This window comes from Tremella mesenterica (genome assembly GCF_000271645.1).
Source record: "Tremella mesenterica DSM 1558 unplaced genomic scaffold TREMEscaffold_1, whole genome shotgun sequence".
In the NCBI taxonomy this organism is placed as follows: Eukaryota; Fungi; Basidiomycota; class Tremellomycetes; order Tremellales; family Tremellaceae; genus Tremella; species Tremella mesenterica.
Genome location: NW_006711225.1, coordinates 1579280 through 1607228, shown reverse-complemented (window position 1 = coordinate 1607228; position 27949 = coordinate 1579280). Strand labels below are relative to the sequence as shown.

The following is a 27949-nucleotide window of genomic DNA, read 5'->3' as shown; positions in this document are numbered from 1 at the left end:
AGACAAATCAGTGTATCAGAAGCCCCAAGATTCCCGGGAAGGTAGCTAGCACAGGGACAGATCACTGATGACCATCAACATGACACACCACCACGGACCTCCTTTGATGTTCCCCCTACACGTCAACACCAGCATGATAACTACTCTTCGTTTGGTACTTCACCTCATTCTTCATTGTACTCTCCATCGTCTTGTCTATCATCCTCTCTATCATCTTCTCTGCCGCTGCACCATTTTCACTTTTCCATCTCCTCATGCCGCCTCGCTCAGGGACACCCGCAAAGGGGAAACCCACCGGTCGAAGAACCCCCACGCGATCTCAAAGTCGCATTCCAAGTACCTCGCCTTCTACTGTCTCTCTTCCCCCGCCCCTTCCGCCCCTTCCGCCCCCTCTGCCTCCGGTGTCTCAGAAAAACGAACAACTGTCTAAGACCAATCCATATGCGCTCCTGGCCGAGGAATGGAAGACCCGTGATCGAGCAACCGATCCAGTTTTCTCCTCAAAGAAGATCCTTCGTCGCATAGAACTCCAGATCGAGAATTCTATCCAGGATTACGAACATTGTCCTGTTGAATACTTTCCCACTGTCGCCGAGAAGTTTGGCCTTACAAGGTGGATACCGGAGAAGCTTGCTCCCGTCAAAAGCCGTGGCCCGGTGTGTATTGTTGACGGGAAGACCAACACTATTTGTCATAGACCATGTCTCCCTGCTTTCATGTACACGTGAGTCTTTCATATTGTAGTCCATACCCATGCTCACTCCAGCAGGATGGAAAACATTACTTGCAAAACCGCAGAACAGAAGCGCCACTATCCCACTCTTCTCTGGCGCTGGGAGTTCGGGAAGACTGGTGTCTTGCAGCCTCTTACCTGCTGGTCTTGTTATTCCCAAGTCGACTCACATTGCGAACTCAAATCCCTTGCTATCAAACCGATCGACCCATCTTTCCTGTCCAAATTGAACTCCTCGGCTGCCACTACCAAGGTAGCACCCGCTACCGAGTCAGCATCTCGTTCCCACAATCCACCGGTGGACCGTATCATCATCCGAACTCGCACCTCTACCGAAGCTGGGCTAGAGTCGCCAACGCCCAAGCGACCGTCCCGTGGTAATTCCACTTTACCCTTGGCCGACATTTCCGACACAAATGTTCTCGCCAATGACCCTTCACCGCCACATCATGCCCCTGAAGCATCTCTCCCATTGTCACTCCCACTGTCAGATGAAGTCTCTGCTGTCACACTTCCAGAAACCCAGGCTCCATTCGCAGATCCTCCAGCTGAACCCGCGCAGGATCCGCCCAAACTTCGTCTTTGGCGCCAGTACCGACTGAAAGCTCGCTCCGCAGAACCTCAGACCCACCTGTCAACCTCGAAACCATTCGAAGCACCTTTACTTCCCCCGTTACCACCCCCTCCGCCACCACCACCATCTCAGCAGCAAGCGCCAGCACAACCACAATCACAGCCACCACATCCATCGCAGTCACCCCTGCCTACCTCTTTTGCTTCGCAGAATCCGCCTGTGCTTGTTCCACAATCATCCCCACAGACAGATTCAAATGAGTCTGCTGCCGCCGAGATCGTCGTTCAACCAACTACCCGGTCATCGACTCTGGCAGCGCTACGTGCTGAGGCTGAAGAGCCTTTCTCCGCTGCAGTGAAAACTGCTCGCCACCAACTCCAAGTAGCCACGGAGACTCAAGAACGATCCATCTCATCGTTCAACAGATTGTTCGAGTTCTGCGAAGAGATTGCAGGGGAGGCTCAGCGTGATCGAGCAGCCATTGAAGTTGTTCGTGCAGAGAGGGACAAACTGCGTCAGAGTCACCGTACGTTGGACATTCGACTTATTCACTCTTCTCAATTAGTCAGTAAGAAGACTGAAGAAGTGAAGAGCCTTTCCAGCAAGCTCGATTTCCTTCAGACTCAGTATGAACGCCTTCAACGGGAACAGGCAGCTATTGAACAGCGGATTGAGGAGGCGGTCATGGAACGCGAGAAGGCGTTGATGGAACGTGATACTGCTCGTCTTCGAGCTGATGAGCTGGTTGAAGTGACGAATCAAGCCTTGAGGGAGAAAGTAGATGCTCAGACAGGTCAGCAGCAAGCAGAAGCTGCAATGGATGATGCCGAGGGAGAAGTAATGCAGCTTAGCAAGCAGCTGGAGGAATCACAGGTAACTGTTGCGTCTTTGCACGCTCAGTTGCTCAGTGCGAATACCAAACTCGAGGGATTTAAGATCGCGCCGACCCAAGCTTCTCCCACGGCTTTGATTCGAGAACATTCTACCCATTCACCTGCAGATACTCCGTCAACCAGTCTTCCACCCCACTCCTCTTCGAACAAGCAATGCATCTCGCCATCAGTTCCCATTGCGACCGTCACAACTGCTACCCCTCCAATTACAGCCATACCCCTGGTTCCCACGGCTGACGAAGCACAGTCCGACTTACCCCAAGTGGACAATACGACCTCAAATGTTGGAGATGCAGGCAAGGAAGGAGAGCAGATTTTGCCCATCGGCACGGGAGATTCAGTTCAGACGGGTGAGCAGGAAGCTGAGTCTATGACCCAGACTATACCTCCCTCCACACTGGATGTGTAAAGTGATTGTCAGGACATTTGTTGGTTTGTTTGATCGGTGTGACTCATAATGTACATACATGCCCAAGATATACCCGTCGGTACTGGATGATCAATTATGAATCTCTTATATGGCCTCAAATCGATTATTATACCTAAGATTCTGTTTCCCCTGCCATCCGCCGTTCAAAAGCCTTGTTCCACGCGGTAAACTCTTTGATCACAATAGGATCGATCATCCACGGTGTAGGAGTTGATCGTCCATTCCAATTTTGGAACGTCCATCCCAAGTTCTCCGACAAAAAAACCATCACAATCGAATCCCGCAACAGAATGGCTTCACTGACAGTGTATGAATTCTGACTAAGACCCAGATTGGAAGCGCACGGTCGAATACCTTGCACAATCATGATAGCCGCCGCAGTCGATAACGGGCCGCAATTGTATGCGTCGCTTTGATTCACCCACTCAAGACCCTCTCGCAATTTCTGGTGATATTAGATGATTATCTATATAAACTGTTTTCGGTGGAACTTACAGGCGTATTTGGAGCAAAGATCCAGTCCTCATTGGCCTCATCATCGACCCAGCCTCTGTTGCGCTCCCAGGTCATACGGTCTCTCAGCATTGTCCGCCATTTCTGTGTGAAGTCAGCAGGGTGATAACCTCTGCAAAGAATTGTGTCTACTTACTGATTTCAACTCCTGGCAATCATGACCACCTCCAGCGCTGTCAAAGATTATCATCAGCTTTTGGGGACCAAAGATGACAACAGTAGCAAAATGGGTGTTCCAACTTGTGGAAACAATGGCCACATTGGTCCGGGTCCGCCAGGAAGAGTTCTTGCCTAAGCCAGGAAGAGACATTTTCGTATCCAGGTTTGGCACCATCTCGCCATCCTTCCTTTTCCATGAGAAGAGACCGGGTACAATGGCGACCGCCGTGCGTGGAGCATCAGGATACTTCCGCTTGACCCGGTCTTGAGCAGCCAAACAGACTGCGTCCATCCAGAAGTTATTCCACCACTGCTCCCGAGATCTTAACCCAGAGAAAGTGGGACTCGACACCTGGACCGCAGGATTCTCTGTTCTAATCATCTGGTCTATGATCCCTGGACGTTCTGGCTTCTCATGGAGTCGCTTCATGAGTCGTATGAAGAAATTTCTGGACAGCGGTGGTGGCATCCATTCGGAAAACTTGTTCACAGCCATGATTATGCAGTTGATGTCACGGGCTTTGTTGTCTGGAACATCCCATTTCAATGAAGCATATCTTGCCAAAGCCTTGTCTACGAGCTGATCATCGGTCAGTTGATCTATTGGAACTCCTGCGTGGGGATCACGGGTTGTCGAAATAGCTTCAGTATCCGGCAAAGACCATACAGTGTCTCTTGTGTTTCCTAAGAGGTCTCCAGGAGTTGTTAACGTGTTGTCATGTGAGTCCGGTACAAAGGACAGAGGCTGGGATTCCAAATTGTTGTTATAGCTATTGAACCCATCATTGGTGCCAGACATGTGATCTGCGCCTAATGGCACAATAGTGTACCAGTCTGGTCCGAAAGGACTTGCGTATTCGGAGGCAATGGTAGCTGCATTGCCTGGTGGGTCATTGAACGACTGATCTGTGACACTGGTGACAGGAGTAATTTGTGCGTGGTGGGATTGAGCCGTGGTTGTGACCTCATTTGTAGTGACATCAACTATTTTTTCTTCCACTGCTGACTCTGCGCTTTTCCCCGTGAAGGGGTCTTCCTGCGCTGTACCAAAAAGGAAGTTGAGTAAATCGACATTCACCTCTGAATCGGGTACGGCAAGGGGAGGATGGGCACTTTCCGGTATGCCAACAGAGGAAGAAGCTTCTAGCTTGATGACTGGCTGTGGTCGGATACCAGTAGCTTGCTCAGACCCGAGCAGATCCATGAAACCTACAGCGGAAGGGCTGATAGGATCAGACCCTGTGTTTGACATGTGTTTTTGTCCATCGATTGTCTTCACGACAATCGGCGACACCTGCGAAAGAGGGTTTTCAGACAGGGCTGCTGGAACAGCCCTAGCCTGAGGTGCCTCAGATTTGATAGAGGAAGGCGTCGTTGTAAAAGATGGTGTCTTGACAGGCAGTTGTGATGATGTGACAGGAGCTGGGCGCACCACTGCAGTACTTCTGACCGTGTCTGTCTGACGACTGGTATTGGACGGCAATGCCTGATGGTGATCTCCGATGGGGTCAGAGTAGACAGTGATAGTTTGCTCAGCTACCACATTAGCAGAGAGCTACAGCTATCATGAATGACATACCTGGAGGGACACTATGCGGCATGGATAGAATACCAGGTTCTGAAGTATCATTGAGAATTGCCTTGAGTGATGTTGGTTTGAATGGCACGGATGGAGCATGGATCATTGCTGGGTGTGCCTTCGCAGGTTGATCTTGGTTTCGGTCCACAGGGTCCGGGACAATGTATTTAGGACCTTCGTCTCCCAAGACCTTTGACAGTTGATAGAAGATCATTGTTGGATACCTTCCAGCTCGAAAGGCCTCCATTCCCGGAGACGCACAGTAAGACACCCGCTCATCGTCCAAAAGCCACCACTCAGTGTCTACTCCAGGAGCAATGGTCACGTAATGCCCTCCATCCATAGTTCCACCAATGCGGCATACGATTCCTGCCAGTTGCCATTGTGCATCTGACACGTTGGGATCAGCGGCAGTGATAGGTAGGGTTGTAGTTCGAGGTATATCGAAATGCAGTCTCTTTATGACTGCTACTTGTCCACTGACCGTCTCTGCGTTCCAGTTGACATGTATACACATGTAAGGACCAGTGTAAGAGATCTTTGAAACGGATTTGGCGTGAAAAACGTGTCCACAAGGAGCACGGGGACAGGTATGTTGCCTTCCGGATGACACTCGCTGCAAAGCTGAGTCTATCATAGAAGCCAGGTCAGGGGTAGTGGTGGCAGGGGTCGCCCCAGGAAATATGAAGAGTGAATGATGCAATGCGGTATCGGTTTGAGTTACCGAAGAATGGCCACAAGAGGGGCATTTCACATTACTGGCGACTTCAAATTGAAAGAGGCGACTGAAGAGGCTGGTATGAAATTGATTATCCAAGTAATACGTCAATCTCGTGAATACTTCATGAGGATCTTGCTGTGATGCTTCGTGGTCCACGAGGCCCTGGGCTACAAACATCAACTTGGTGCTCCTTTCAAGTCATATGAAGTAAGTGCATACCTTTCAGAATTTGGCGCAGGTGTGGGAACGAGGAAGGTTCTGACTTCTTCAAGGACTCAATAAAGAGCCTGAGAAGCTGTGTGACTGGATCTGCTGGAGTTAATCCAATTGGTGCCACATATTCAAGAATCTCCATCCATTTGGCAAGCCTGATAAGAATCTGGAATAGGGAAATCCCGTAACAATCATTTCCGGTGTTGAGAGCACCAGTTGGCGGAGACAACGAGTCTCGAACCTTCTCAGAAATCCGTAATGAGCTTGGAGTGGGTTTTGGGCCAGACTTGCGAGACGGATTAAGTGGCACATTCTTTCGTGGCCGTCCTGAAGGGTATTGAAACCAGCCTTGGTCCTTGGCGGGCGCCTGTGGTGTTGGAACAGATGACTTTGGCGAAGACTGTGAGGTGTAGGTACGAGTGGATTTTGGGATGTGAGAGGTTTTTGGCAGGTCTAGCTGTTTGGGATGCCATTCGGGAGCATCAGATGACCATTCGGGAACATTTGATGCCCATTCGGGCGCATTTGATTTCCATTCGGGCGCATTTGATTCCCATTCGGCAGCATTGACGGGCCATTCGGACTCATTCGAGGGCCATTCGGGGCCATTCGAGGGCCATTCGGGGCCACTAGGGGAACTGGGAGACTCGCCGGCTTGATTGGTATGTATAGAAGGCTGTCTGGGTGCGGCGCTGGGGTTTCTGCTCGTGTGACTGGTGGTATTGTGATTCGAATTGCTTGGGATTGCGGTAGTATAACGTGTGTCATCATACCCCTGTTCTGTTCGATACTCCGGTTTCTCCCAGGTGACACGAGATTGATAGCGCCTTCCTATCGGAGTTATTTCTCGTCGTGATCGCACAGGTGAAGATGGCATCGACGATGAAGCTTGGTCCGGCCCGTCCACTGAAGCTTGTCTGTCTTTTCTCTTGGACGGGGATGGTGGCTCAGGCTGGAGGTTGATAACAGACAGATTGGATAGCTCTGCAACGTCTTCGGTCCAGTACTTCTCGAAGTCAAGCCGGTCTTGCTTGTAAGGATCCTCATCCTCAGCAGTTACCTGACCAAGATCCAACAAGTCAGGTCGCTCCCGTAAATAGTCCTCCACTAAGGCAGCGTTCTCTTCAAAAGAAGATACGGGTCCACACAGCTCATAAGTGCTCATGGCCCATAGATGGTTGCAGCGCTTCCCTGATAGTACTGGATAGCGGCAGGTGCAGACTTCTCGTCCACTTTTGGATTTTCTGCCGCAGAAGTGAGAGGAGGTTGTCTCTGACAGACGGCGAGGTGAAAGAACAGCGTAAACAGTAGTCGTGGGGTCAAAGAGAACTCGATGAGCTTCCGGAACCAGAGCCATAGGACAAGGATGGATGGTATCCGTCTCCCAAAGGTGAAGTCCACCAAAGAGATGACGTTGCAAATGGGGATCTGCTCTGGGCTTGTCAGGTGGGGTATTGGAGTAGAAAGGGAAATATGCGTTGATGATAATTGCGACTAATCGGTCTAGTCTGCATCACTTCAGCTGGACTGTGACGTTTGCAGGTTTTGACTACACTCACCTTTTGTTTGAACGACAACCAAGGAAGACCCGATCAAACGTTCGGAACCCGGCCTCTGAGTAATTGTTTGTGGACCACGGACCATCTCTAGTGATATGAGAGGGCATACCATAGTCCACAACAAAGTTGCGCCACCGATCACTGAACCATTCACGGTCGAGGTACTCCTTCAACACCTCCCAGGCTTCTCCCTCATCAGCCGCCAAACGATTGACCTCTGCTTCCAGCTCTTCATACGATCGCTCCCAGTGTTCTTCATCGTCGCACCGTTGACACTCTCGAATGGCATCCAATATTCCTGAGGTTATGATTTCTGCGCGATTGCTACGTCCAAATATACGCCGTATCTTGGATCGACAGGCTTGCATCATGTGGAACTGGCAGACTCGGAGAGCCACTCCCGGGTAGACGGTCTGGATTGCATTGCGCTCGGCATCACAACCATCGATCATCATGAACCGAGGAGTCAATCCATCTTGAGCAACGGCTTGACAGGCCCGGCGTAATTCGCGCTGGGAAACCCCGGGAACCTTCGTTTTGAATTGACCGCTCAGGATATCTTGAGCCGTTTGACGAACTGCCTTGTTGAACGAGGCCAAGAGAAATTCATATGCCTTGTGATCTGCAAAGTTGGATATCATAGCAGCAACTATGTTACTCAGCATAGTGTGAGAGGAGAGACTGATTACTCACGAGGAATCATACGATGATACTGGTTGACAGTGACCAGCATGGTCAATGGACACTTGAAGGAGTTTTTGTTTCTCCATGACGAGTCCATATACATTCCCTTGGCAAACACTTGAAGTATCGCCGCCACTCTAGCAGCAGGCGGTGCGATAACACATTGGAAGCGTGATCCCTTTTCAACCCGAAGAATCGCTTCATCACCCAGAAGGGATGGGAATTCAGAACTGAAGGGTCATCACAGTATCAGATATGAATATGGATACTGACGCAATGAACGCCTCTGGGTGTCTGCTTGCCAATATGGTCATACCTGCCAGTGGGCTGGCGTGAACTTTGGCCGCTTGACTGGCAGTTTCTACAGCTTGCTTGAAGTCTTTGTACCGCGCAGAACGGTGTGGACACACTTTCTGTATCCATTTTGCGTGGCTATCCGTGGTAAGTACGAAGCGGGAATACCCTATAAGATTAGTCACAACAGACAATGTTAAAGATGACTGACAGTCCTGGAGTCTACTGGTGGTCATACCGAATCCCATTGCAGCCTCGTGGAGTAGACGACGTAGATATGGAGATATTCTGAGGTCCGTCAGGTTTGAGACCGGCGGATGAAAATCCTCAGATTTCATAATTATCGTGCACATTCCCTCGCGGCATTGCTTGGCAGTCATTTCGACCTGAGTTTAGCTATGGACGGCTGAAGACCAGGAGTTTCACGAACAATTACAAAAGCATCACAATGACGCTTCCTTCTGCTTTTCGGATGAACAAGCTGATTTTTGTCACTCTTTTTAGCCGTCGGAAAATCTTTCCTTCTATCTCCTCCCTTCTTAAGACTGGGTGATTCATTCTCCATGTCTGCGTCCTCTTCGGTGTCTTCGTTCCCATCATGCTCACCTCCATTGCCTCGGGTGCCATTTTCAGTGTCCTGATTGTTGTGGCTCCTGCTGGCTTCGTCATTGTCACTGTCGTTGACATTGTCTTTGCGATCATCATGATTTTCATCATCATCATCTTCTTCTTCTTCTTCTTCATCTTGTTCTTGATCTTCACTATCTTCCTCGTCGTCTTCATCCTCATTTTTGCCATTGTCTTCACCATCTGCTTCACCTTCGTCTTCACCTTCGTCTTCACGGTCGTCTTCACCTCTGTCTGCACCTTCGTCTTCACCTTCGTCTTCAACTTCGTCTTCACCTTCGTCTTCACCTTCATCCTCACCTTCGTCTTCACCTTCGTCTTCACCTTCGTCTTCACCATCTTCTTCACCATCTTCTTCAACATCTTCTTCACCTTCGTCTTCATCGTCGTCTTCATCGTTGTTCTCATCGTCTTCTTCATGGTCATCTTCATTGTCGTCATCATTGTCGTCTGCATCATTGTTCTTGTCTTTGTCCTCAGTCTCATCCCTTCTTCCTACTTCTTCATTTGCACTATCATGCTTGTCTTCATATATATTGTCTCTGACATCTCTGACATTAGTCGAAGTTCCTGGTCGCTCCCCTGGGTGTTTGTGCTCCTGTTTTGTATCACTCCCTGGGTCGGCTGATCCGTCATCAGTCCCTCCGTCACCCTCGTCTGAGCCACTGTCATCTTCATCTGAGCTGACTTCTCCTGCCATCCTTCCTTCCCACTGAAACGCTTGTTTGGCTTGACTGACGCTTGTTGGCTTGGGCTGCTGTGCACCATCAACTATAGTTTGGTTGATGTCACGTTGATGTTTGATTCCGGATTCACTAGTGGTGCTTGTTGGGTCCTTGTCGTCATGTCCGTGTGACCATTCAGCTGGTTTCACCGGATTTGTAATTTGTTCAACGCCATCCGGAACAAAGGTGAACCAGTCCGAATGAGCTTCACGGTCGTTCACATTGGATATATGTGAATCTTCAGGCTCTCGCAGTTGCTCATCGGTGTTTGTCTGCTTTGAGGATTTGGAGGTCGGAACACCAGGACCAAGGACCTTTTCTCTGATTGTGGACTGCCGGGGGGTGGTTTGAGAGATTTTCGGGGATAATGTCTCTTTGTGGTCTCCAGGTGGTTTTCGCCTGTTCTGAGAGACAGTCGACCAAGATTTACGTGAACGATTTGTGCGCTTCGAACGGTTCTCAGAGACAGGAAGAGGACCTGCCCCTCCCCACTCCATCCCGTGAGACTGGCTGTCATCTGGTTCGGAAGCCGCTTCGATCGGATTAGGTAGCGTGGGTTGGGTTTTCTTCATTGCTTCTACTCTCACCGAGCGACGCTTAGATGCGGCTTTAGCGAAAGCGTACAATTCGTCGGCAGTATGGTCATGAGTCGATAAAGACGGAACAGATGGGACGCCTGTTGTTCCAAAAGACGTTGCACATGCACCATTGCAGGAGAACACCACTCGCCAAATGAGACGATCTGGATGAGTGCGGAAGTCCTTTTCATTTATAGAAATGTCCATTCGCCGAGCCCGAACGTCACTTGGATGAAGCCCAGGACCGTCAGTCCAATCGATTTTTGCCCCTTTGTATATGGTGTGACGGTCGAGATTGTAGTCGTGAGGCTTCAGCGTCAGCAAAGCTATAATTCATGAAAGAAAGACATTCACTAGCTGCTCAAAAAAACGAGCCAGATCTTTCACTTTCTGCTGCCTTCTCTCATATCCATTCTCGGCTTTCAGGTTGATGCGCGTAGATCGAAGGAAGTTGTCGCTAACATGCAAACGGGCAGTCTTGGCGGCTTCTTGGAGAGGTTCCAACGTCTCTTCCACATCGTCCACATCACGCGGCCAGTATCCCGTAAGGTCGCTAACAAGACGAAGGTCTGGGGTGTCATGATAACGGGCAACCCAGTCTTCATAATCTACATGTTCGGGAGGGCGGAAATTCGGACGTCGTGAACCAGAGCTCAAATCAGGTTGGGAGTTAGGTGAATGCGGAGGTGAGGGGATATTTGAGTCAGGAGGTGATGTCATGTCTTCGGCAGCTGGTTGGTGATGAAGTGAACTGACTCCTGGTTCAGGCGCAAGCAGGTTTCCGGTGGATGATGCGCCCAGTGGAACTTTACGCTTCTTCGCCGGTCTTCCACTGTCGGGGGCGCCACGTTTACCTGTCTGCTGGACGGGTGTGACGAGTAGCTGTTCAGACTGCTGTGATTGCCCCTCAACTCGGGAGGACTGAGAGGAGTGGCCAAGCGGCATCTTCTTAGGTCGACCCCGTTTTCTTGGGTTGATCTTGCGAAGTATGACTGTCGCCGGAACGACTCCTGTAGGCGGGTCACGGGGTTGGAAGGGCGGCATAGGAAGAGATTGAAGATCAGTAAGATAGTGAGTAAGAGAGCATATCTATGGTAGGCCGGCATAATAGACCCCGGTCTGATGGGATCAGAACTGATGAAACACATGCTTGTGGCCCGTGCTGATGTGACTGGCTGACGTGCTGCAATGCTGATTCCCACTGCCCCGAACGTGATGACCGTCTGTCGACCAAGCTTGAGAAGCCCGAATGGAGTAGGTTCAGTCATGCTATGGTCAATAGTGGTGTGGAATTTGCTGTCAAATAAATACCAGTTTTAAGTCTACCAACCCACTGTCTAATTTGGTCTCTGGGATCTCGGAAGCTATTTCGGTCAATGAATGTGGCAAACGGGCTACAAAGTATAGTAACCCGTACCTGAGTTGGATATTGGGAGGCGCGGTCTGAGAATCCGACCGGGGAGTCAGGGAACACACTGTCGAGTTTAGTCACTGGACCCTTAAGTCCAGTAGTGGGCGGCTGAGTCTCCGGAAGTTCTGAAATGGGTCCCGGAATTTCAACATAATTGGTTTTGCTAGTGGTTGCCAATTCCGAGAGAGCGGTGAAGCTCAAGTTGGGGAAGGTGCGAGAGATAAGGGGTTCAACTCCGGTACAGTCCGGACCCCCGGGTGGGCTCTGGCCGCGCCCGCAGGAACTGTAGAGTAGGGCCCGAACTAGCAGCCGTTTCTGATTGACGGCTGATCAATTGATGATGTTTGACCATCAACAAGGAACCATCCACGGATCCGCATAGAGCGCGAAGATCAACGCCCTCCCTCCGACTTTCGACTATGTCACTCACACAATGTTCACCACAAATGGCGACATGAATCGACACCACGTGAGACATTGACTCAAAGGGCGGCGGCCGCGCAGTGACTTGAAATTGACCAATGATCCGACAGGAAATGTGTTCCGTCGTTCCGCCTGCCGATCGCCGGTCGCTTATCTTCTCAATCTTCCTGCTGAACTGTGGATAGTGAATGCAACTTCCACGGTCCTTGTCTGACACGAACGCCCCTTCCACCAAGTACATGATTGAAATAGCATGGACTGTCGCCATCGTCCTCTCATACTTTCTCCACACCTCGACATTTGGTCTCATCGACTAGACTTGGCACGATGAGCGAAAGTTTTTCAGAAAAAGAGGCTGTACCCGCCGACGTCGTCTATAACCCGGTCGACACCAATGCTACTTTAGATGGTGAACGAGATTACCTTCCTGGAGACGAGCTGTATATCGACCCCAAAGTCGAAGCCAAGATCGTTAGGAAATTTGACATACACATTGCTCCTCTCATCCTGTACGTATCCACAATCCACAGGTGTTCATGCCCTGGCTGACTTGTGCAGTGTCATCTATATTATATGTGCTTTGGACAGGTACGTCTCTCCCTGGCGCCCATTATCATAAGCGGCCCGGACATGCCATCCCATCGGTTGTACGCGTGTGGTGTATCAAGTCAGCAATCCAGAGGGGTGTTAGGGGGATGGAAGCCGTGACAATAATGAGTTTTGGAAGATGCTTACGACCAGATCCAACATCGGAAATGCCGCCGCTGCCGGTATGAGCACAGATCTTCACCTGGTAGGTACAGCCACTCAGCGACTCTTGTCCCCGCTGACCTGACAGACTGGGAACCAACTCAACGTCGCCGTTTCCATCTACTACGTGACCTATGTATGCGCAGAGATCCCAGTGTGAGTCTATCTTACTACTTGAGTGTGACCCGCGGGTGTGGCGGTTTTTGCTTCCGTGGCGCGTGTGGCAGTTTATCCCACTCTTCTCTATCTCCATGCAATTCTTGCAACTGACCAGTAGGACTATGCTCTGTCGTCAATTTCCCGCTAGATTCATGATGCCTGGTGTCATGTGCAGTGAGTGTGCTCTTTTTCGACTCGCACAAAGTAACTAACGACCCAGTTTGGGCGTTTGTCATGGTCGGATCTGGCTTCATGACCAACTATGCAGGCCTCATTGTTACCCGCCTCATGATAGGGCTATGCGAGGCTGGTGAGTTTCTGCGTGTTTCTGCCGTCCTGGGACTGACAACACAGGATTGGTGAGTCTCTGCTTGTCTCTGCCGTCCTGGGACTGACAAATTGTTCCCCTATCTGAATATCTACCTGTGAGTGTCTGCGTGTTCCTGGCGTCCTGGGACTGACAAAACAAGGTCTGGGATGTACAAACGTCGAGAACAGTCCCGAAGATTTGCTATTTTGTTCCTATCCCTCATGCTCTCGGGTGCGGTCGGCGGTCTCTTCGCCTCTGGCTTCCTCAAGATGGACGGCGTGCAGGGGAGACGTGGCTGGCGTTGGATCTACCTCATGGAGGCTGTCATGTGAGTCCCACTGTGATACGCACGCACGTACGTTGGCTGGCTCGACTGACCTCCAGTTCCTTTGCCGTGGCCATCATCGTCTTCATCTTCCTACCCAACAACGCTGCAACTGCATACTTCTTCAACGAAGAGGAAAAAGCTGTTATCAAAAAGCGCGACGCTCAACGTGCCGCCTACATGGGTCACGCCAAGATCCAGAAGATTGACTTCACCAAAGCTTTCAAGGATCCGAAGATCTACCTATCAGCTGCGATACAATTCAGCGTCGACGTCTGTCTCTACGGTAGGTTCAATTCTCTTTTCCTGATAATATGACTAACATTCAGGCTTCTCTACTTTCCTCCCCGTCATCATCAGCGGTCTCGGCAAAGGGTTCACCGGAGTTCGCGCACAACTTCTCACCGTCCCTGTCTATGCGGCTGCCGCCGTCGTCTACGTCATCTGTGCTTTCGGTATGGATCACTTTGAGAACCGACATAGGTTTATCATCCCAGCCGCTATCGTCAACATGTACGTTTCTTTCATCTGCCTATTTCCTTTGTTGACTAGCAAGCATCGGATACGCCGTTCTGATCGGCGTCGGAGATGGACACTATCACGTCAAGTACGCAATGACTTTCTTGGTAAGTAATCTCCCTTCATCAGACCGACTTTATGACTGACCTACCAGGTCGGATGTGGACTCTACGTCGCAGACGGAGGTAACATGACATGGCTCATTATCAACCAAGCCCCTCAAATCAAGCGTTCTATCGGAATAGCGACACAACAAATGATGGGTAACGCAGGAGGTATCGTCGCTGGACAAATCTACATGGCTCGTGATAAACCCAACTACCACATCGGTCATTCCATCTCCATGGCGTTCATGTGTGTCGCCCTCGTCTTCACTTTTATCAAGGCGTGGTATCTCAAGCGAGTCAACAAGAGGAGGGAGGAGATGTCGCCCGAGGAGAGGCAGAGGCTCATCGACGAAGGAGTAGTCGGGGATATCCATCCCGACTTCAGGTTGAAGTTGTAAAGCGTGAGTTGAAATGATGTTTATAGAAAATCATTCGAAACAATTGTAGAGAGGCCTGCTTGGCTGCCATACATATATAGATCATGCAATTCTCAAGGGTTATCAGTGAAGATACGTACCTTTGCACCTCATCGTTTCACTTCTAGACCTCGTGCATTATTCCCTCTACGACTGACTATACACAAGAAAGCTTCCGGCAAGCAATAACCAACCTATGGCCGCTTCCCAATCATATTGGAGAGACGTTGGGATCGTAAGAACCATCGGGGTCATATCCACCTGGAGAGACGGCATCCTGATCATACATCCTTCCTTCTTCAGGAGCATAGTCTCCCGACATAATCTGCTGAGACATCGGGATTGAACTGCCATAGCCTGTCCATCCCATCTCGGTGTTTGGGAGATCCTCGCCTTCATAAACTGGTCCTCCATATGAAGGTTGATACTCAAATTGAGGAGGGTCAGGAAATGCCCTTGCGCTACTTTGACTTTGGTCCGTTGTAACCTGTGTACTCTTGCCTTTCTTGGGGAAGACAGAGGAGGTGATTCTGTCCTTTACTCTACCAAATGCCTTCCCCACTACGGCTGACTTGGAGCTCCGTCCCTTTCCTTTGCTTTGTGGATTGTTGGAGATCTCCTGAGTCAGAACAGGCTGATGCCATTGAGCTCCACTACTTCCTCCTTGCCCAGATGAGCCCGAAGGCTGAGCGTTCCAGTCATAATCGGGAGGCTCAGCTTGGTTATGATACCCTGACTGCAGGGTATAGTCAAGGTTGTGTTGTGGTGTGTTGAAAGCTTGCGCTGATGTCTGACTTCCAATGTCCAAAGCACTCATTTGTTGTGTGACACCAGAGAGGTCATAACTAGAGTGTTGAGGTGATTGGGCAGCTTCAACGGCCTGTATGTAGCTACGGTGACTGGCTTGAGCATGCTTACGCAGCATATCAACAGCGTCTGAATGGTTCAAGATACTCCCGCCCAAACGGTGAGCGGCCCCGGTTGCTTCTCTCAGAGAACAGTATGCTCGCACGGAAGGGAGTTGGTATCCTTGTTGATTGACCAGATAATGCCCTTGTTTAGGGTCTACAGAATGAGCAGGATCCCAGGTACACGTTGTGGGGAGCTGACCATCAGTATCAAAAGCTGTGATTGGTGAGTGCTAACCTACGATATCGGTGGGCCGATCTTGATCCAAACGATGTTCAGGCCATATCGAAAGGAAATCATCCACGCAAACGGAATGGACCGCAAAGTAATTAGTAGGTGCAGTAATTTCACAGCATTTTCGACGTAAAGGGGGATCAATAGTGAGCATACAGTAAGAGCATGTGTCTGTTTGTTGTGACATCTTTAGAAAGGTATTTTGGAGGTGATGAGGTCTGACTAGTGAAGAACAAAAATCAACCGATGTTTAACACTTATATGATATTGTACAGAGGCTGGGTCAAATGGTGATGAGTTCCTCCCTTGTTATGGGGCAAGGCTGAGAAATGTCACTGTGAAACAGGCATGCTGTGATTCAAGCTGAGTAGAGATCGGGAGGTCGCGTTGAATCAGGTTAGCTTGGCAGGGGAAAGCACCACACTTGGCTTCAAGGAATTCGTGCGAAATAAAACCTAGTGCCACACTGCCACTTTGGTTTCTTCACTCAACTCGGCCCCACAATCAAATCTCTTTTCTCTTAACTTACTTTCTCTATCATTCCATCTCTTGATCCGTTCTAGATCATCAGCTTGTCATCCTCACTGACTGTCTCACTCTTTCAACACGCAGCTCAAACGTTCGGTCAATAATCAGGTGAGATTGCATCATACGTTTCAATCGTCATCTGAGCTGACGTCGCAGCTCTCCTTTGTCAAACCCCCGAAACCTCTCATCAACGCCAGATCAGCATCAGTCCTGTAGTCCCTACTCTACTATCAGTCCTAACCCCCGCAATCTATCTGATACTCCGTCTCAACTCAGCTCTTATTCCCCGAGATGTCAACTCCGCCTATCGTCCCCGTCCATCCAACGTCTCCTCCGATCGACCCTTCGAAACTCAACAACGCGCCTGCTCCACTTCCACCCATTGCACAGACCGAAGTTTCCCAAGAACTACAAGCCAACGCCAGTACAGCTCCAACCCTTCGTTCTCCTGATGGTCCCGAAGGAGTCCATAGTTCTGCGTATCTGGATCAAGGAGAAGTCCCTTCTCACCCCACAGTGGCGGAAACCGGACTACCACTGGGACAGACGGAGAGAGGTGTACCAAAGTCTCCCGTTGTTGAAGCGGACCGAACTGGGCAGCTTCCGAGGAAAGAAGGAGGGGAGAAGAAAACGGAAGAGATCATCAAATTGAATAGTTTCGGAGGGGAAGGATTGGCAGCAAAGCCCGCTCCAGGTATCACTGGCGGGCAATAGCTCTCGATTTCAAGGAAGTCAGTCCGGTTGTGGAGGAGGTATCTGTGGACAAAGGAAACGCACGAATGACCATACATCTGTAACGTCCCGTCATGACAAGACACCGTATGTATCTATCCATGTCAAATTGTCACCCTCCTGACATGATATGACAGCACGCCGCTCATCTGTCTCCTAGCCCAAAGACAAATGTTCATCTCAATGACTCCAGCACTTCCATCCCATATCAACATCTGCTCTATGAACAGGATCAAAGAAACCCAGTTGTTAGCTCGTCGACCATTGAGGGCGTCGTTCTATGGGTGTATCAGAGGCGTACCACTCTTGAGTTTGATGAGTAGGATCAACAGAACACTATCTCTGCGGTACGAGAGGGCTGACAAGTCAAAGGATCCGTCAAGGTATTTCACACTGAGCTTCCCAAGCAACTAGGCCCAGGAAGCAAGTGGAATGGACTACACATTCTCAAAGTGGCAAGTCTATTCAACTCTGTGTCACCTAAGTGCACGGATTCCCCGATGAAGGATAGGGTGGTGCACGACTTCACACGGTTCGGAATATCTACTTCAGAGACCGGCAGTCGTTGTCATACGAGGTCGGCAATTCAGGCAAGGCTTTTGGCCGATTGTGAGGTCGAGGAATCACGGACATTAGGAATCAGAGTTTCCAAGATTAGTTACAGACCATCTTCAATCACTTGGATCCGGCTGCATATCGGCTTGGACAGTACAAGCACTCTACACAATTACCCTACATGGTCTTGAATAAGAATCAGCTTTGTCATCTCACCTCGTTGCTTCCTAGCAGACTTGAACGCGTCCAATAAGTTGAATACAATGTTGACATCAGGCGGTTGCTAATGGATCTTCTTCCCTTCCCTGGAATCCGTGAGTTGGTTCTCTTTGTCTGAGTCAGTATGACTTGTCCCATTCACCCATCACAAGGGACCCTCGCTCAGAGGGTATACCTCATCTCGACCAAGATCCCGGAGGACCTTTGATATTGCCTCGCTGAACGATCTATGATCCAATCCGTTCACCCCTTCCTGTACGGACAGTTCAATCACCGCCCAGCCTACCAAAGTGACATGTGAGGAAAGCTGGCTCCTGCCAGTTGCCTGGAACCTCGAATAGAGTCTTCTAGTCTCAAGTGCCTCCCACAAGGGTCGATGATTGGGGGGCATGCAGAGAAGATCATACCAGATCCCATCCTCCTTGGTATATCGGACCGTGCCGTCTACCACAACTTCACTCCTCATGGTACCTCGAGGGCATTGAAGCAGGTTAACAGAGTTTCTGTTGTTGCATATGTGGTACTCTGAGTGGTACCGCTCTAGTCTTAGAGAACGAATGAAGTTTGAGCCGAGTGTGGAACTGGGTTGTGGTGGGACAAGTGATTGTCGTGGAACAAAAGTGGTGGGAGGTAGGAACAAGTAGGTTCTTGGTTGACTTGCAGAACCTTGGGGATGAACCTGGTAGTTTGACGAAGAGGATCCAGCTGGAAGAGCCGATGGGACTACTGAGTTCGAGTGGAGTGGTGTGAAGTGGGCTGATTGTGGTATTGAAGATGGTTGCTCAGCATTGTGAGTGCCGGCAGGTGATAGATGGAGGAGATTTGGTGATGACTGTGCCCGTTCAAGAGAAGCGGGATCGAACGAGACGGACGATTTGATACTCTGGCGGTTGTGTACACCATGGTTTTCAAACTCGTAAGGGAGGAAGGAGGAGTTCCGAGGCGTCGTTCGCTGCAGTGAGACAACGTCCGATCCCCGTGAATCCGATAGAGAAGAGGAGATTCTGAAACCATCTCCCCCTAGACCGACATCTTGGATTGAATGTTCAAGTACGATTGGATCTTGCCCTAACAATTCAGGTGCAAGACCGAGAGGATAGAAGAAGCTTTCCTCCGCCGTATAATCTCCCGCCTGTGTGATGGCTCCCTGATCCATTGGATAGTGACCGTCGATGCTGCTCGCTTCGAAAGACGACATATCCTAGCTTGGTGGGTATCCGAGCAACCAGTGGATGCGGCTACAGGCGTTTCTTATAGGAAGTCGGTGACATTACTCATGCCTTCGTGAACCGATAGAGGATTCCGTGAGCGACATCGGAAGCGAGGGTCCAGAGAAGCGATCGGAGACGAGTGGGAAAGCGAAAGGTAAAACAAAACATTTCTCTCGGCCAGTCGGGTTGAGTCAACACCGTTTGTGATCATGACATGTCCATCGTCTGGTCCATATGTTCATAGTCACCTGGAGTCGGAGTGGGTGACTTGTCTTCGTCTGCCTCCATTGGGACATCTTCGTAATGGCGTTGAGCTGGATTTGATGATGATGATGACACAAGGGAATGCTGAGGATGAAAATAACTCGACGAAGGAAACCGATCGGGCTGGGTGGGGAGCTTTGATGGTGATCCAGACGTATAATCTTCCGCCATGAGTGACATGGGTCTGTCGGGTACGCGTGATAGATGCTCTGACACGCTCGGGCAGTGGCTTTGATCCATATATACACTCAGTGGACGAGCATGCGGTGGGAGGTAATGATGGTTCACCGAGCGGGCGAAACAGACATTAGAATTAGAGGGATGAGAAGGATCTTGGTTGAGCTGATCGTCCGGAACGCTCCAGGGAGGCCGATAAACCGACGAGAGAGGACCAGTGTGAGGGAGAGGCTCGATCCCCTTGAACTGCTGCATCATCCTCATAAAATCTTTCGACAATGAATGCAGCATAACGTTTTTATAATTAAAAGTATTCGCTGACCCTGGGAGGCGTTGAGGAGGCTCTTGTTCCCCTATTAAGGATGGGTTGAAGCGTTCCGAGGACATGGTATACGACTTGCAGTTGAAAGAGGGGAACGAGCAAGTGGCGAGGTCTAAATATCTGAAAATAAGCGACAGACAGAGAAAGTGTTCGGACTCACACTGAATTTGATCAGTTCGATCAGTAGACCTCAAAAGGGCTGGTGATCATTTTTCCAACTCCGAACGAGGAAGGATGTTCACCGCCTCAGTCCACGCATTAAGTGAGATCCAAAACTCACAAAGGTGGCCAATAGTAACATTCGAGGGCTACGTTCGTCGACTCCTCATCAAACGCCGGCTCCACTTGGTCTTCTTCCCATGCCTTCATCATCCTCCAGCACCGACTTCAAGGGTCGTGAATGTCTCAGTGTCGGTCGAAGGACTCAAGAGAGGGCTGAAAGCGGATTACCGATTTGACGTGTCAATCGCAGGAGAGGAAATATCAAGAAGGCAAAGCTTCCAGATTAGGATAAACCCGATCTGATGTCCTGTCCGTCAAATCAGTATGGTACAGGTGTACACTTTAATACATATCAGATGAGCAATGTTGAGTAAGCTATGGGATGTTCACATCTGTCTACATGTCCGTATCATTGTTCTCATTAGTTTTCTATAATTAGAGGTATCATCGGTCATACCGTTCCATACAGCTGAGGGAACACATATGACAAGAGCCAAGACAAGTACGTACACATCGGAAACGCACAAGACCGGTCCAGTGGATGTTCGCACCTCGAGTCACGTCCTCTCCCTCAAGCTCCTTGGATGTCGGAGATCACCTTAACTCACATCCCAGCGTCCTCTGGGTTCTGGACGGAATCAGTACGATTGTTCTACTCAAGTAATCAGCGATATGGATTCTAAACATACGGATCATTGAGTCAATTCGTGGTGGGATTTGAACCCATCCGCCCTCCCTGAGTCGATCCGCTGGCCACGGCAACCGCTTGAACAGTTTGTATCGATACTCTGCGTAGTGGATAGAGGCTGTACTCCACAAGTTGGCTCAGGATTCTGCGTAGTGACATTCTGCGTGTGAACTCGTAGTCACCCATGTGAACTTCCTCCCCGCTGGCAAGGTTGAAGACGGCCAACCCGATCAAACCGATATGAACCCGGAGTGGAGAAGTGGGATCCGTCGTTTCGAAAATATTTTTGAACACGTCTGTCTCTTGTTCAACCCGACCACCAAGGCTGGTTTGAGGTACGGAGGCCAGGTGAGACCAATGTTCTTGATCGTCCCGACCCCAGATCATACCATCATTTCCCAAGTGGATCAGAACCGTGTTCGGGGGGCATGTAAGAAGCTTGTAAATTTTGGAACTACTCTTTATTGTCAAGTTCGTCCCTTCCCACTTGGTTTCCAGTGAGCTGATGAAGTGCTGAGGATCCATGGGCAGATCCCTCCTCGATGATTGTGGTTGAGCGACCTGCTGGCGGGGGATAGAGGACGGCAGGGTCAAATGAGTCCTCACCGGCATCACAAAACCCGAGGCTTGCGATATTTGCAAAGGAGGCGACCCGTTGCCTGCGGAGGCCGAATCCCTAGGAAGGGTCTAAGATGGCGGGTTCCACGAATTAGCAGTTGTAGGTGATAGGACAGGGGAGGGACTCAAGAGCTGATCCCTGACTGAGGCTACGATGGTTTCCGTACTACGAGGTCGTATGATGGTTGCCGGCATGTCAGTGGTGACGTGGCGCAAGCCATCGAAGAAGGACTGAGGATTGCTACTCGGCGGGGGCAATGGGGCTCGGGCAGGACGGTTTTCGATCTGTGAGGGGCTGCCCAATCCGTCCCTCCGCATCATCTCCATCAATTCGGGCCAGGGAAGTTTAGACATTCTGTCATTGAAGGCCCTGTAGACCATCTTTGGCTTTTTGTACTATCTCATCGTTTGGAGATTCCGTAGAGACGTGTACACGACGTGCGGGTGACTCTGCGGGACGGTTGGAAAGCAAAAGCCGAACGGAAACCGAGGTCGGTGACGACGAGAAGAGCGGGTACCACTGATGTTGAACGTATACATTTCTCCCTGGCGCCAAGGTCCACCGCGAGACCTTCGGTGATCGGTCACCGATGACGTGAGTTTAGAAGTTCGAATGGCGTCAGAGGTGTCTACTGGTCTTCGAATTTTGTATTACCCACATCAACACAAAGGAAAGAGAGGCGATGCTGGAAGTCTCGATGAGGGAGGTCACGGCCGAATGGATTTGGAATTGCTTATTCAGAACTGATGACGTTGGTCAGCCCATGAGGCTACAATAAGTCAGCTAAGTATCTGGCGATCATTGGCAGAACATGATAACCGAGGGAAGGAAAGAAGACTTCTCCAGCTCACCTTGGCCTTCTAAATAAATCATTCATCAGGCGTCTTCTCCCTTGTCCACGGCCACCGGCCATGTTCTTAGAGAGCCATGGTGGCAATCAGTGAGAGAAAAGTGAGTCTCCGTCCGAGATGTATGTGGATACGATGCAAATGTACCTAACTACTCTTCGATATATTCTTTTGGAGTGTTGAGACCAACTCTTCGGGCCGTAGCACGAATTTTTTCTTCTTCAGTCATGTCATGTAGAGGGTTATACCGTTTGAGAAGTTCCTGCGTGTTAGTCCAGGTATGATTGTCTTGCATCAAGTATCAAAAGCTGATAAGATTGATGACATGGGACGATTTATGAGAGAGGGGAACATACAGCATGTATCCTCGAAGCTCTCAAAAAGTCCCTAGTCTCCGACAACATCTTCTCCACCATGTCTGGTCTTTGCTCTTGGATCAACTCTCTCAGATGTTGCTGAACGACAGGATTGCGTATTCTCCTTGGCTGCTTAGACTGACATGAGCTCTGCTCTCGGAGAGGGGTCTCGCATGACTCACGGCTAGTCGGAGTTCACGGAGGAGCGATCGGTAAAGATGAAGGGTTGACATGTGGGTGATTGGGGGATGGTGTCCTCGTACAATGAGCCAATCAGGCAAACGAGTGAAGGGTAAGCGAGGACAGAAGTGTGCTCAGGTGGTTGGTACAAAGGTAAAGGGGTAAGTAGGTATCAGATGTGAAGTTGAGAAAGGTAAGATGAGTAGGAAGGAGGAAAGAGGAAAGAGGAAGGACTAGCAGCCTACCGCCGCGGAGCGGCGGGTGTAAGTGTTAAGTAGGTCACGGTGGGAAAGGGGGGATGCCACGTGGTTTTATGTCCCCCCGATTACAAAAGAAACCGTGTATATATTGTAGAAGGAGAAAGATCCGATCAAGTCGCTTCCATCGTGTTCACCCACCCACCCAGATAAGCAAAGGTCATATATCTTCTATTCCTTCCTTCTTTCTCTCTCTCCACATCTTCTTTCATATATCTACCCAGGTATCTCTCTAGTATCTTCCTCACCCTTTTGGACCTTGAGGATAGCAAAGACAGCGAGTCACACAAGATGGGACATCCGGAGGAACCAGGACAAATGTACATCATTCCACAGCATCAACCGTGAGCCCCCAAACTGATGATTAAGGATCAGGTTGAGCTATAATGATATTCACAAAGCTATCCAGAAAACCGCTGTCAAGATTAAAGATGAGTTTGGTGAGTCATCCATACCGTTTCAACTCCGTTTCAAATTCAAATGTCTTCTTTCCTCTCTCCTCGATGCTCGCCCGACCACACTCGGCATGAATAGCTAAGTTACAACAACTAATCAGTCGCGGTCGGACTTGGAGCGAAGTATGACCCAATCAAACGTGATGAAATATTGATGAATAGCCCCAACATTGTTCATCGCTATAGGAGGTGGTGGTTTCATACCCGCTCGTATCCTCCGTACGTTCTGCAAGACCACAACCGAAGGGAAGAAACGTAATATACCCATTCAAGCGGTAGGATTGACATTGTACGAATCTTTAGGCGGGGTGAGTTTGCTTTTTCTTCTCTGTCCTTCTTCCAATTCCCTTTCACTTCTGCCTCGTGTCACTCTTGATCGACCATCTGCATCTTTACACACCATCCAGTTCTACATCAATCATATTTGACCAACCAGAGGAAAATAGCAAAGGCGGATGGAGAGTAGTGCTAAGATCAGATCGAAGAAGTAGCAGGAACAGAAGTAGTCCGTACCCAATGGTTAGACTTTAGCACCGTATGTTCTCCTCACCTACCTCAAACACCCTCACTGATTCCCAGCTCGGAAAAAACTTCAATCACGGCGGTTTATTAGGAAGAAGGATATTAGTAGTGGACGAAGTGGATGATACTCGTAAAACCCTCATGTGAGTTCAGAGATCATAGTTCCCATCAATTCAAACGGTGCGAAAGTAGTGAAGTCCATCAGGCCAACTCGGGAGATGTCGAAGCTGTAAGAGTGCAGAGGGCAGGAGGGCAGAAGGGTAGAACAACAATTAGGACAAGTGAAAGATGTACAAGTGCCGGAAGGCAGGAGGCAGAAACGAAGGGATACAGAAAGATAGGAGTGCGAAATCTGACGACTAGCTACACGATAAGAGAATTACAACATGATATAAAAGTTCAATTAGAAGCCGTCTCTGATCCTGATGAAAAGGAACGTTTAAGGGAAGAAACGAAATTAGCCATTTTCGTCGTTCATAACAAGTCAGTCAAAGTTTACTTCTTCTTTATTTCCTCATACCCATTCCGAACCAAGATTGCAGAGGGAACACCCCCCAAATCTGACGAAGAAGAGTAAAGTCGTAGATTTTCTCAATAGTTTCGTGAGAAGGCTAGGGAATACTTTTATGCTCTTTCGCAGAACTCCAGAAGAACTACCACCCGAGAAAAATATATGCTGATGATCAAAGGTTGAAACCGAAAACAGCGGAATTACCTCCAGACGTTCAATATTTCTCCGCGGTCGATACTCCTGATGTTTGGTTGGCTTATCCTTGGGAATGTGATGGGGATATAGACGAACATGATCGTCTACGTTCAGAGAATCAGGATAGTTCATGATTGCCTTTTTTTTCAAACTTCTCCTCATCCTTTCAACTCAGTTACTTTCTCCTTCGTCTACCGTCATTCGATCATGCACCTGCCCCCGATAATCATATCCATTGCTAAACATCGAATCATATATCAGCCTTGAGTTTATGGAGTTGGAATAGTCCAGAGGACGTGGTTGTTCTTCATCTGGACACAATAAACGTAAAGTGTTCGCTTTAGACGTTTTTGCATGGCATGCAATTTTTTCTCCTTATGATGGTATCAACACTATGCTATGTACGATTTGATTATCGCCTTTTGCTCGTTCGTGTACGATGACGATCTTCTTCCGAAGCGCTCCTTCGACGTCTGTTCTCAGCATTTCTTCCATGACTTTTCATATATGACGCCAGAATGCGTGCGGCTCATGTGGACAAACTCATGCGACGATTACTGACGAGGGAGCTCAGTCGAAAATAGAGTAAAGTAGGTTTGTCAGAGCTGACCTTGGCCGCAAGAATTACTCGTGGACGAAGGATAGAGAAAGATTTGTGTTTTAACTCACCTGCTTAACCTCCTTTCCTCCTCTGATCCACTTTCCCATCCCCCAGGACCCAACCCACCAGAATTAGTTCCATCGTCTCTCTTCCTTTCTTTCCTCCTTGGCTCATCCCTCTCTCTATCCTTGACCCTGTCCTTCTCAACATCCTTGACCCTGTCTCGTTCAACATCTTTGCCTCTATCCCTCTCCCTACCCCCATCCCTCCTATCTCTCTCGACGTCCTTACCTCGATCCCTCTCAGTTTCCTTTCCCCTAGTCCGTCTCCGATCCTTCGACTTGCTACGTTCTCTCTCACGTTCATAATACCTCTCATCTTCACTCCTGTCCCTGCTATCCTCGGAGTAGCTGTCGTATTCCCTCGCTCTCTTTCGTTTCGGACTAGGAGACCGAGATTTTCCAGGAGAAGGAGAACGAACAGATGCAGAAACTGAATCGCCATAATCGAGGGGATTCGTTTCTGTCGTAGCTCGGTCTTTATCTTTGAAGCGACCAGCTTTAGGACCGGTAGGCACTGGCATACCAGACCGGGGACCGACGGGGACTATAATCAGTAAAGCTTCCTTACAGATGATTCCTTTCATTTCAGTAGACAGATTTTTCCAACAAAGGATTCTGCAGATAATTACCCTCAAGCGTCATGATAGCCGTTAGAGAGCGTGAGGATAGTCTGAGCGAGCTAGGGAACCAAACTCACTCGCTCCTCTCCCACGAAGTCCTCGAGTAGGTGCAGCCCCTCTCGGCAGTCCCCTTCCTCTCTGTCCCGTAGGGCCACCTTGCGCTGAACCCCCATCCTGTCCATTATCAGAAGCCTGACCGTCAGTCCCTGCCGTGAACATGCATTTCGCTCACCTCTCCTTCCTCCTGTTTGACCTGAACATCCTCTGAGGACTCAGGCTGTACAGCAGGGGTGATGGATGGTCTCGGGCCTATGCATTAGCGCTCCTGTTTAGCGACATCCCGGACGGAAGAACTCACGGTTCCCAGGATTGGGCGTCGGCACCATCCCCACACCCTGCTGCCCAGGTTGCTGCAGAGCTTGTTGTCCCATCATTCCTTCCATGCCCATCCCTCCCTGCACAGCCATCATCTGCTGCATCATCTGCAATTGTTGTGGGTTTACCCCCATGTTCATCCCTGGTAGACCCATATTCAGACCGTTCATATGGCCCATTCCGTTGGGCAACATCCCCATCAAGTTGGAGTTGTCAGGTCGACCCATACCAATGTGCAGAAGCTGTGCCATTTCAGGAGGCATGCCATTCATCGGGTTCAAACCAGACTGGCGTGTCAGTCCTATCTCTATACGGGGTTGGGTCTTTAAAAACCTCATCAGGGCAAGCTCGACGCATTGGCGTGATTTGCCAATTGAAATATCCTCAAAATCTGAGTAAAAGTGGACACTCACCAGAGCTTGACGGCCCAGCTTCCATCTCCGCTCTATATCTCAAGAACTTGGGAAATGTCACCTCGTCAAATCCATAGTTGAACCAAGCGGAAACATCGCTTCCCGGGTTTCGCCACGGTTGCCCGGAACCTTCGAACTGCGCAAGATCGATGTCGTACACTGACTGACCCGTGGACGGTATGATCCCTGACGGGTTTGTAGGATCTACTTTGGGATGAGACGGGGGTGCAGTGACGGGTGGTAATCCTGAAGCGGGCAGAGTTCCGGTGCTGACCAGCGCACCATTGGTGGCTGACGGTTGGAGGGTGAGGGCGGTACCGATGTCTCCTGAGGGAGGGATGGGTGGATTTAGACTGTTGGAGCTTGGGGTCGGGGTCGTACCAGGCCTGGCGGAAGGGGTGTATTCGGTGATTTGATTGGGCAGGATGGCCACGGCTTTTCGTTAGCGAACTGGATGGGTGGGGTCATTTACGGGACAGCGGAAGTGATCAGAAGGCATTGGGGAAGAATGAAGAGGATGTTGGGAAAGGGACGCACGTTTCGGTTTATTCTGATTTAGCTGGGTAGATTGTTGCCCCGTCGAAGTATGTGCCCATTTGCCTATACCGACGACATTGGCAGTCTGAGTTTGAGGTTGTCTTTCCTGTCAGCTAGAGTATAACTTCCTCCTTTCAAGAGCTAACCTGAGGTTTAGACGGGATGCTTGTCCTGTGAAATCCAATTTGATGTCATCTTCGTCAGAGTCGGAGTCTTCCGCGAGATCTTCTTCCTCCACACCGCCGTCTTCGTTGTTTTCGACGGGAGCAGCTACTGCGGTCGAAGGATCTATGCCGTATGCTGCTAATGATCTTGAGCGTCAGCATCCGCAGAGTTTTGTCTCAGATATGAAGACGAGAGAGACTCACGCTGCCATAGCTGCGCTCACATTGGCCTTGACAGCTTGAGCAGATTCTGCATCGTTAGTGAGTTGTGGGCTGGAAGGACGTTGAACGCGCACCTGACGACTGCGCCTGGACAGGAGGGACGACCGCTTCTTTGATGGGTTCGGGAGGAGGAGATTGATCTCCGTAGAGAAAAGCATCGTCATCTTCGACGTCCATTTTGAGGGAGGGACGTGAACAGGGTAAGCAGGAGGGAGAAGAGAGAGAGAGGAGGGAGAACGAAGGTAAGGT

At 49.8% G+C, this 27949-nt stretch overlaps 9 protein-coding genes across 9 annotated transcripts; 4 read left to right on the top strand and 5 right to left on the bottom strand.

Moving 5' to 3' along the window:
* Nucleotides 1-254: 254 nt before the first annotated feature.
* Nucleotides 255-2609, top strand: TREMEDRAFT_58491 (uncharacterized protein; the record flags this gene model as incomplete). The annotated part of the gene is made up of 2 exons (XM_007001229.1): nt 255-724; nt 767-2609. The coding sequence occupies 2 exons, from the start codon at nt 255-257 to the stop codon at nt 2607-2609; spliced, it is 2313 nt and encodes a 770-aa protein (XP_007001291.1).
* A 341-nt stretch (nt 2610-2950) lies between these two features.
* TREMEDRAFT_58490 (uncharacterized protein) lies at nt 2951-11326 on the bottom strand (the record flags this gene model as incomplete). The annotated part of the gene is made up of 12 exons (XM_007001228.1): nt 2951-2984; nt 3056-3075; nt 3126-3227; nt 3280-4838; nt 4882-5769; nt 5822-7323; nt 7375-8023; nt 8068-8288; nt 8332-8521; nt 8564-8720; nt 8783-10591; nt 10745-11326. The coding sequence occupies 12 exons, from the start codon at nt 11324-11326 to the stop codon at nt 2951-2953; spliced, it is 7713 nt and encodes a 2570-aa protein (XP_007001290.1).
* Nucleotides 11327-12443: 1117 nt separating this feature from the next.
* On the top strand, nt 12444-14684 carry TREMEDRAFT_25239 (uncharacterized protein; the record flags this gene model as incomplete). The annotated part of the gene is made up of 10 exons (XM_007000541.1): nt 12444-12625; nt 12675-12704; nt 12858-12909; nt 12955-13022; nt 13205-13335; nt 13456-13663; nt 13720-13946; nt 13990-14173; nt 14217-14286; nt 14334-14684. The coding sequence occupies 10 exons, from the start codon at nt 12444-12446 to the stop codon at nt 14682-14684; spliced, it is 1503 nt and encodes a 500-aa protein (XP_007000603.1).
* A 229-nt stretch (nt 14685-14913) lies between these two features.
* Nucleotides 14914-16032, bottom strand: TREMEDRAFT_58488 (uncharacterized protein; the record flags this gene model as incomplete). Its single annotated transcript, XM_007001227.1, has 2 exons — nt 14914-15807; nt 15853-16032. 2 exons carry the CDS (start codon nt 16030-16032, stop codon nt 14914-14916), a joined length of 1074 nt encoding a protein of 357 aa, XP_007001289.1.
* Nucleotides 16033-16664: 632 nt separating this feature from the next.
* Nucleotides 16665-19167, top strand: TREMEDRAFT_58487 (uncharacterized protein; the record flags this gene model as incomplete). The annotated part of the gene is made up of 7 exons (XM_007001226.1): nt 16665-17067; nt 17102-17192; nt 17336-17452; nt 17937-17974; nt 18290-18369; nt 18566-18669; nt 18960-19167. The coding sequence occupies 7 exons, from the start codon at nt 16665-16667 to the stop codon at nt 19165-19167; spliced, it is 1041 nt and encodes a 346-aa protein (XP_007001288.1).
* Nucleotides 19168-20521: 1354 nt separating this feature from the next.
* Nucleotides 20522-21167, bottom strand: TREMEDRAFT_55881 (uncharacterized protein; the record flags this gene model as incomplete). The annotated part of the gene is made up of 1 exon (XM_007000993.1): nt 20522-21167. A coding segment is annotated over one exon (336 nt), but the record flags the coding sequence as incomplete, so codon positions are not given.
* Nucleotides 21168-21957: 790 nt separating this feature from the next.
* Nucleotides 21958-22960, bottom strand: TREMEDRAFT_36587 (uncharacterized protein). The gene is made up of 4 exons (XM_007000770.1): nt 22769-22960; nt 22587-22724; nt 22234-22492; nt 21958-22151 (listed from the first exon to the last, which is right to left on the bottom strand). The coding sequence occupies exons 1-3, from the start codon at nt 22817-22819 to the stop codon at nt 22382-22384; spliced, it is 300 nt and encodes a 99-aa protein (XP_007000832.1). The 5' UTR covers nt 22820-22960; the 3' UTR covers nt 21958-22151; nt 22234-22381.
* A 354-nt stretch (nt 22961-23314) lies between these two features.
* TREMEDRAFT_58485 (uncharacterized protein) lies at nt 23315-24840 on the top strand (the record flags this gene model as incomplete). The annotated part of the gene is made up of 7 exons (XM_007001225.1): nt 23315-23367; nt 23393-23463; nt 23641-23786; nt 23957-24013; nt 24058-24143; nt 24364-24483; nt 24690-24840. The coding sequence occupies 7 exons, from the start codon at nt 23315-23317 to the stop codon at nt 24838-24840; spliced, it is 684 nt and encodes a 227-aa protein (XP_007001287.1).
* Nucleotides 24841-25118: 278 nt separating this feature from the next.
* Nucleotides 25119-27877, bottom strand: TREMEDRAFT_58484 (uncharacterized protein; the record flags this gene model as incomplete). Its single annotated transcript, XM_007001224.1, has 10 exons — nt 25119-25179; nt 25376-25913; nt 26067-26181; nt 26222-26298; nt 26348-26755; nt 26778-27212; nt 27315-27415; nt 27461-27625; nt 27683-27728; nt 27775-27877. 10 exons carry the CDS (start codon nt 27875-27877, stop codon nt 25119-25121), a joined length of 2049 nt encoding a protein of 682 aa, XP_007001286.1.
* Between the last annotated feature and the right edge of the window lie 72 nt (nt 27878-27949).

What these genes read in the sequence shown, in the direction of transcription:
- TREMEDRAFT_36587 (XM_007000770.1), bottom strand. Translation starts at nt 22,819, where the DNA reads ATGTCAACCCTTCATCTTTACCGATCGCTCCTCCGTGAACTCCGACTA. An exon ending in TCCGTGAACTCCGACTAGCC is followed by an intron (nt 22,725 to 22,768) that starts GTGAGTCATGCG and finishes AGCTCATGTCAG; the next exon opens with TCTAAGCAGCCAAGGAGAAT. An exon ending in GAGCTTCGAGGATACATGCT is followed by an intron (nt 22,493 to 22,586) that starts GTATGTTCCCCT and finishes ACTAACACGCAG; the next exon opens with GAACTTCTCAAACGGTATAA.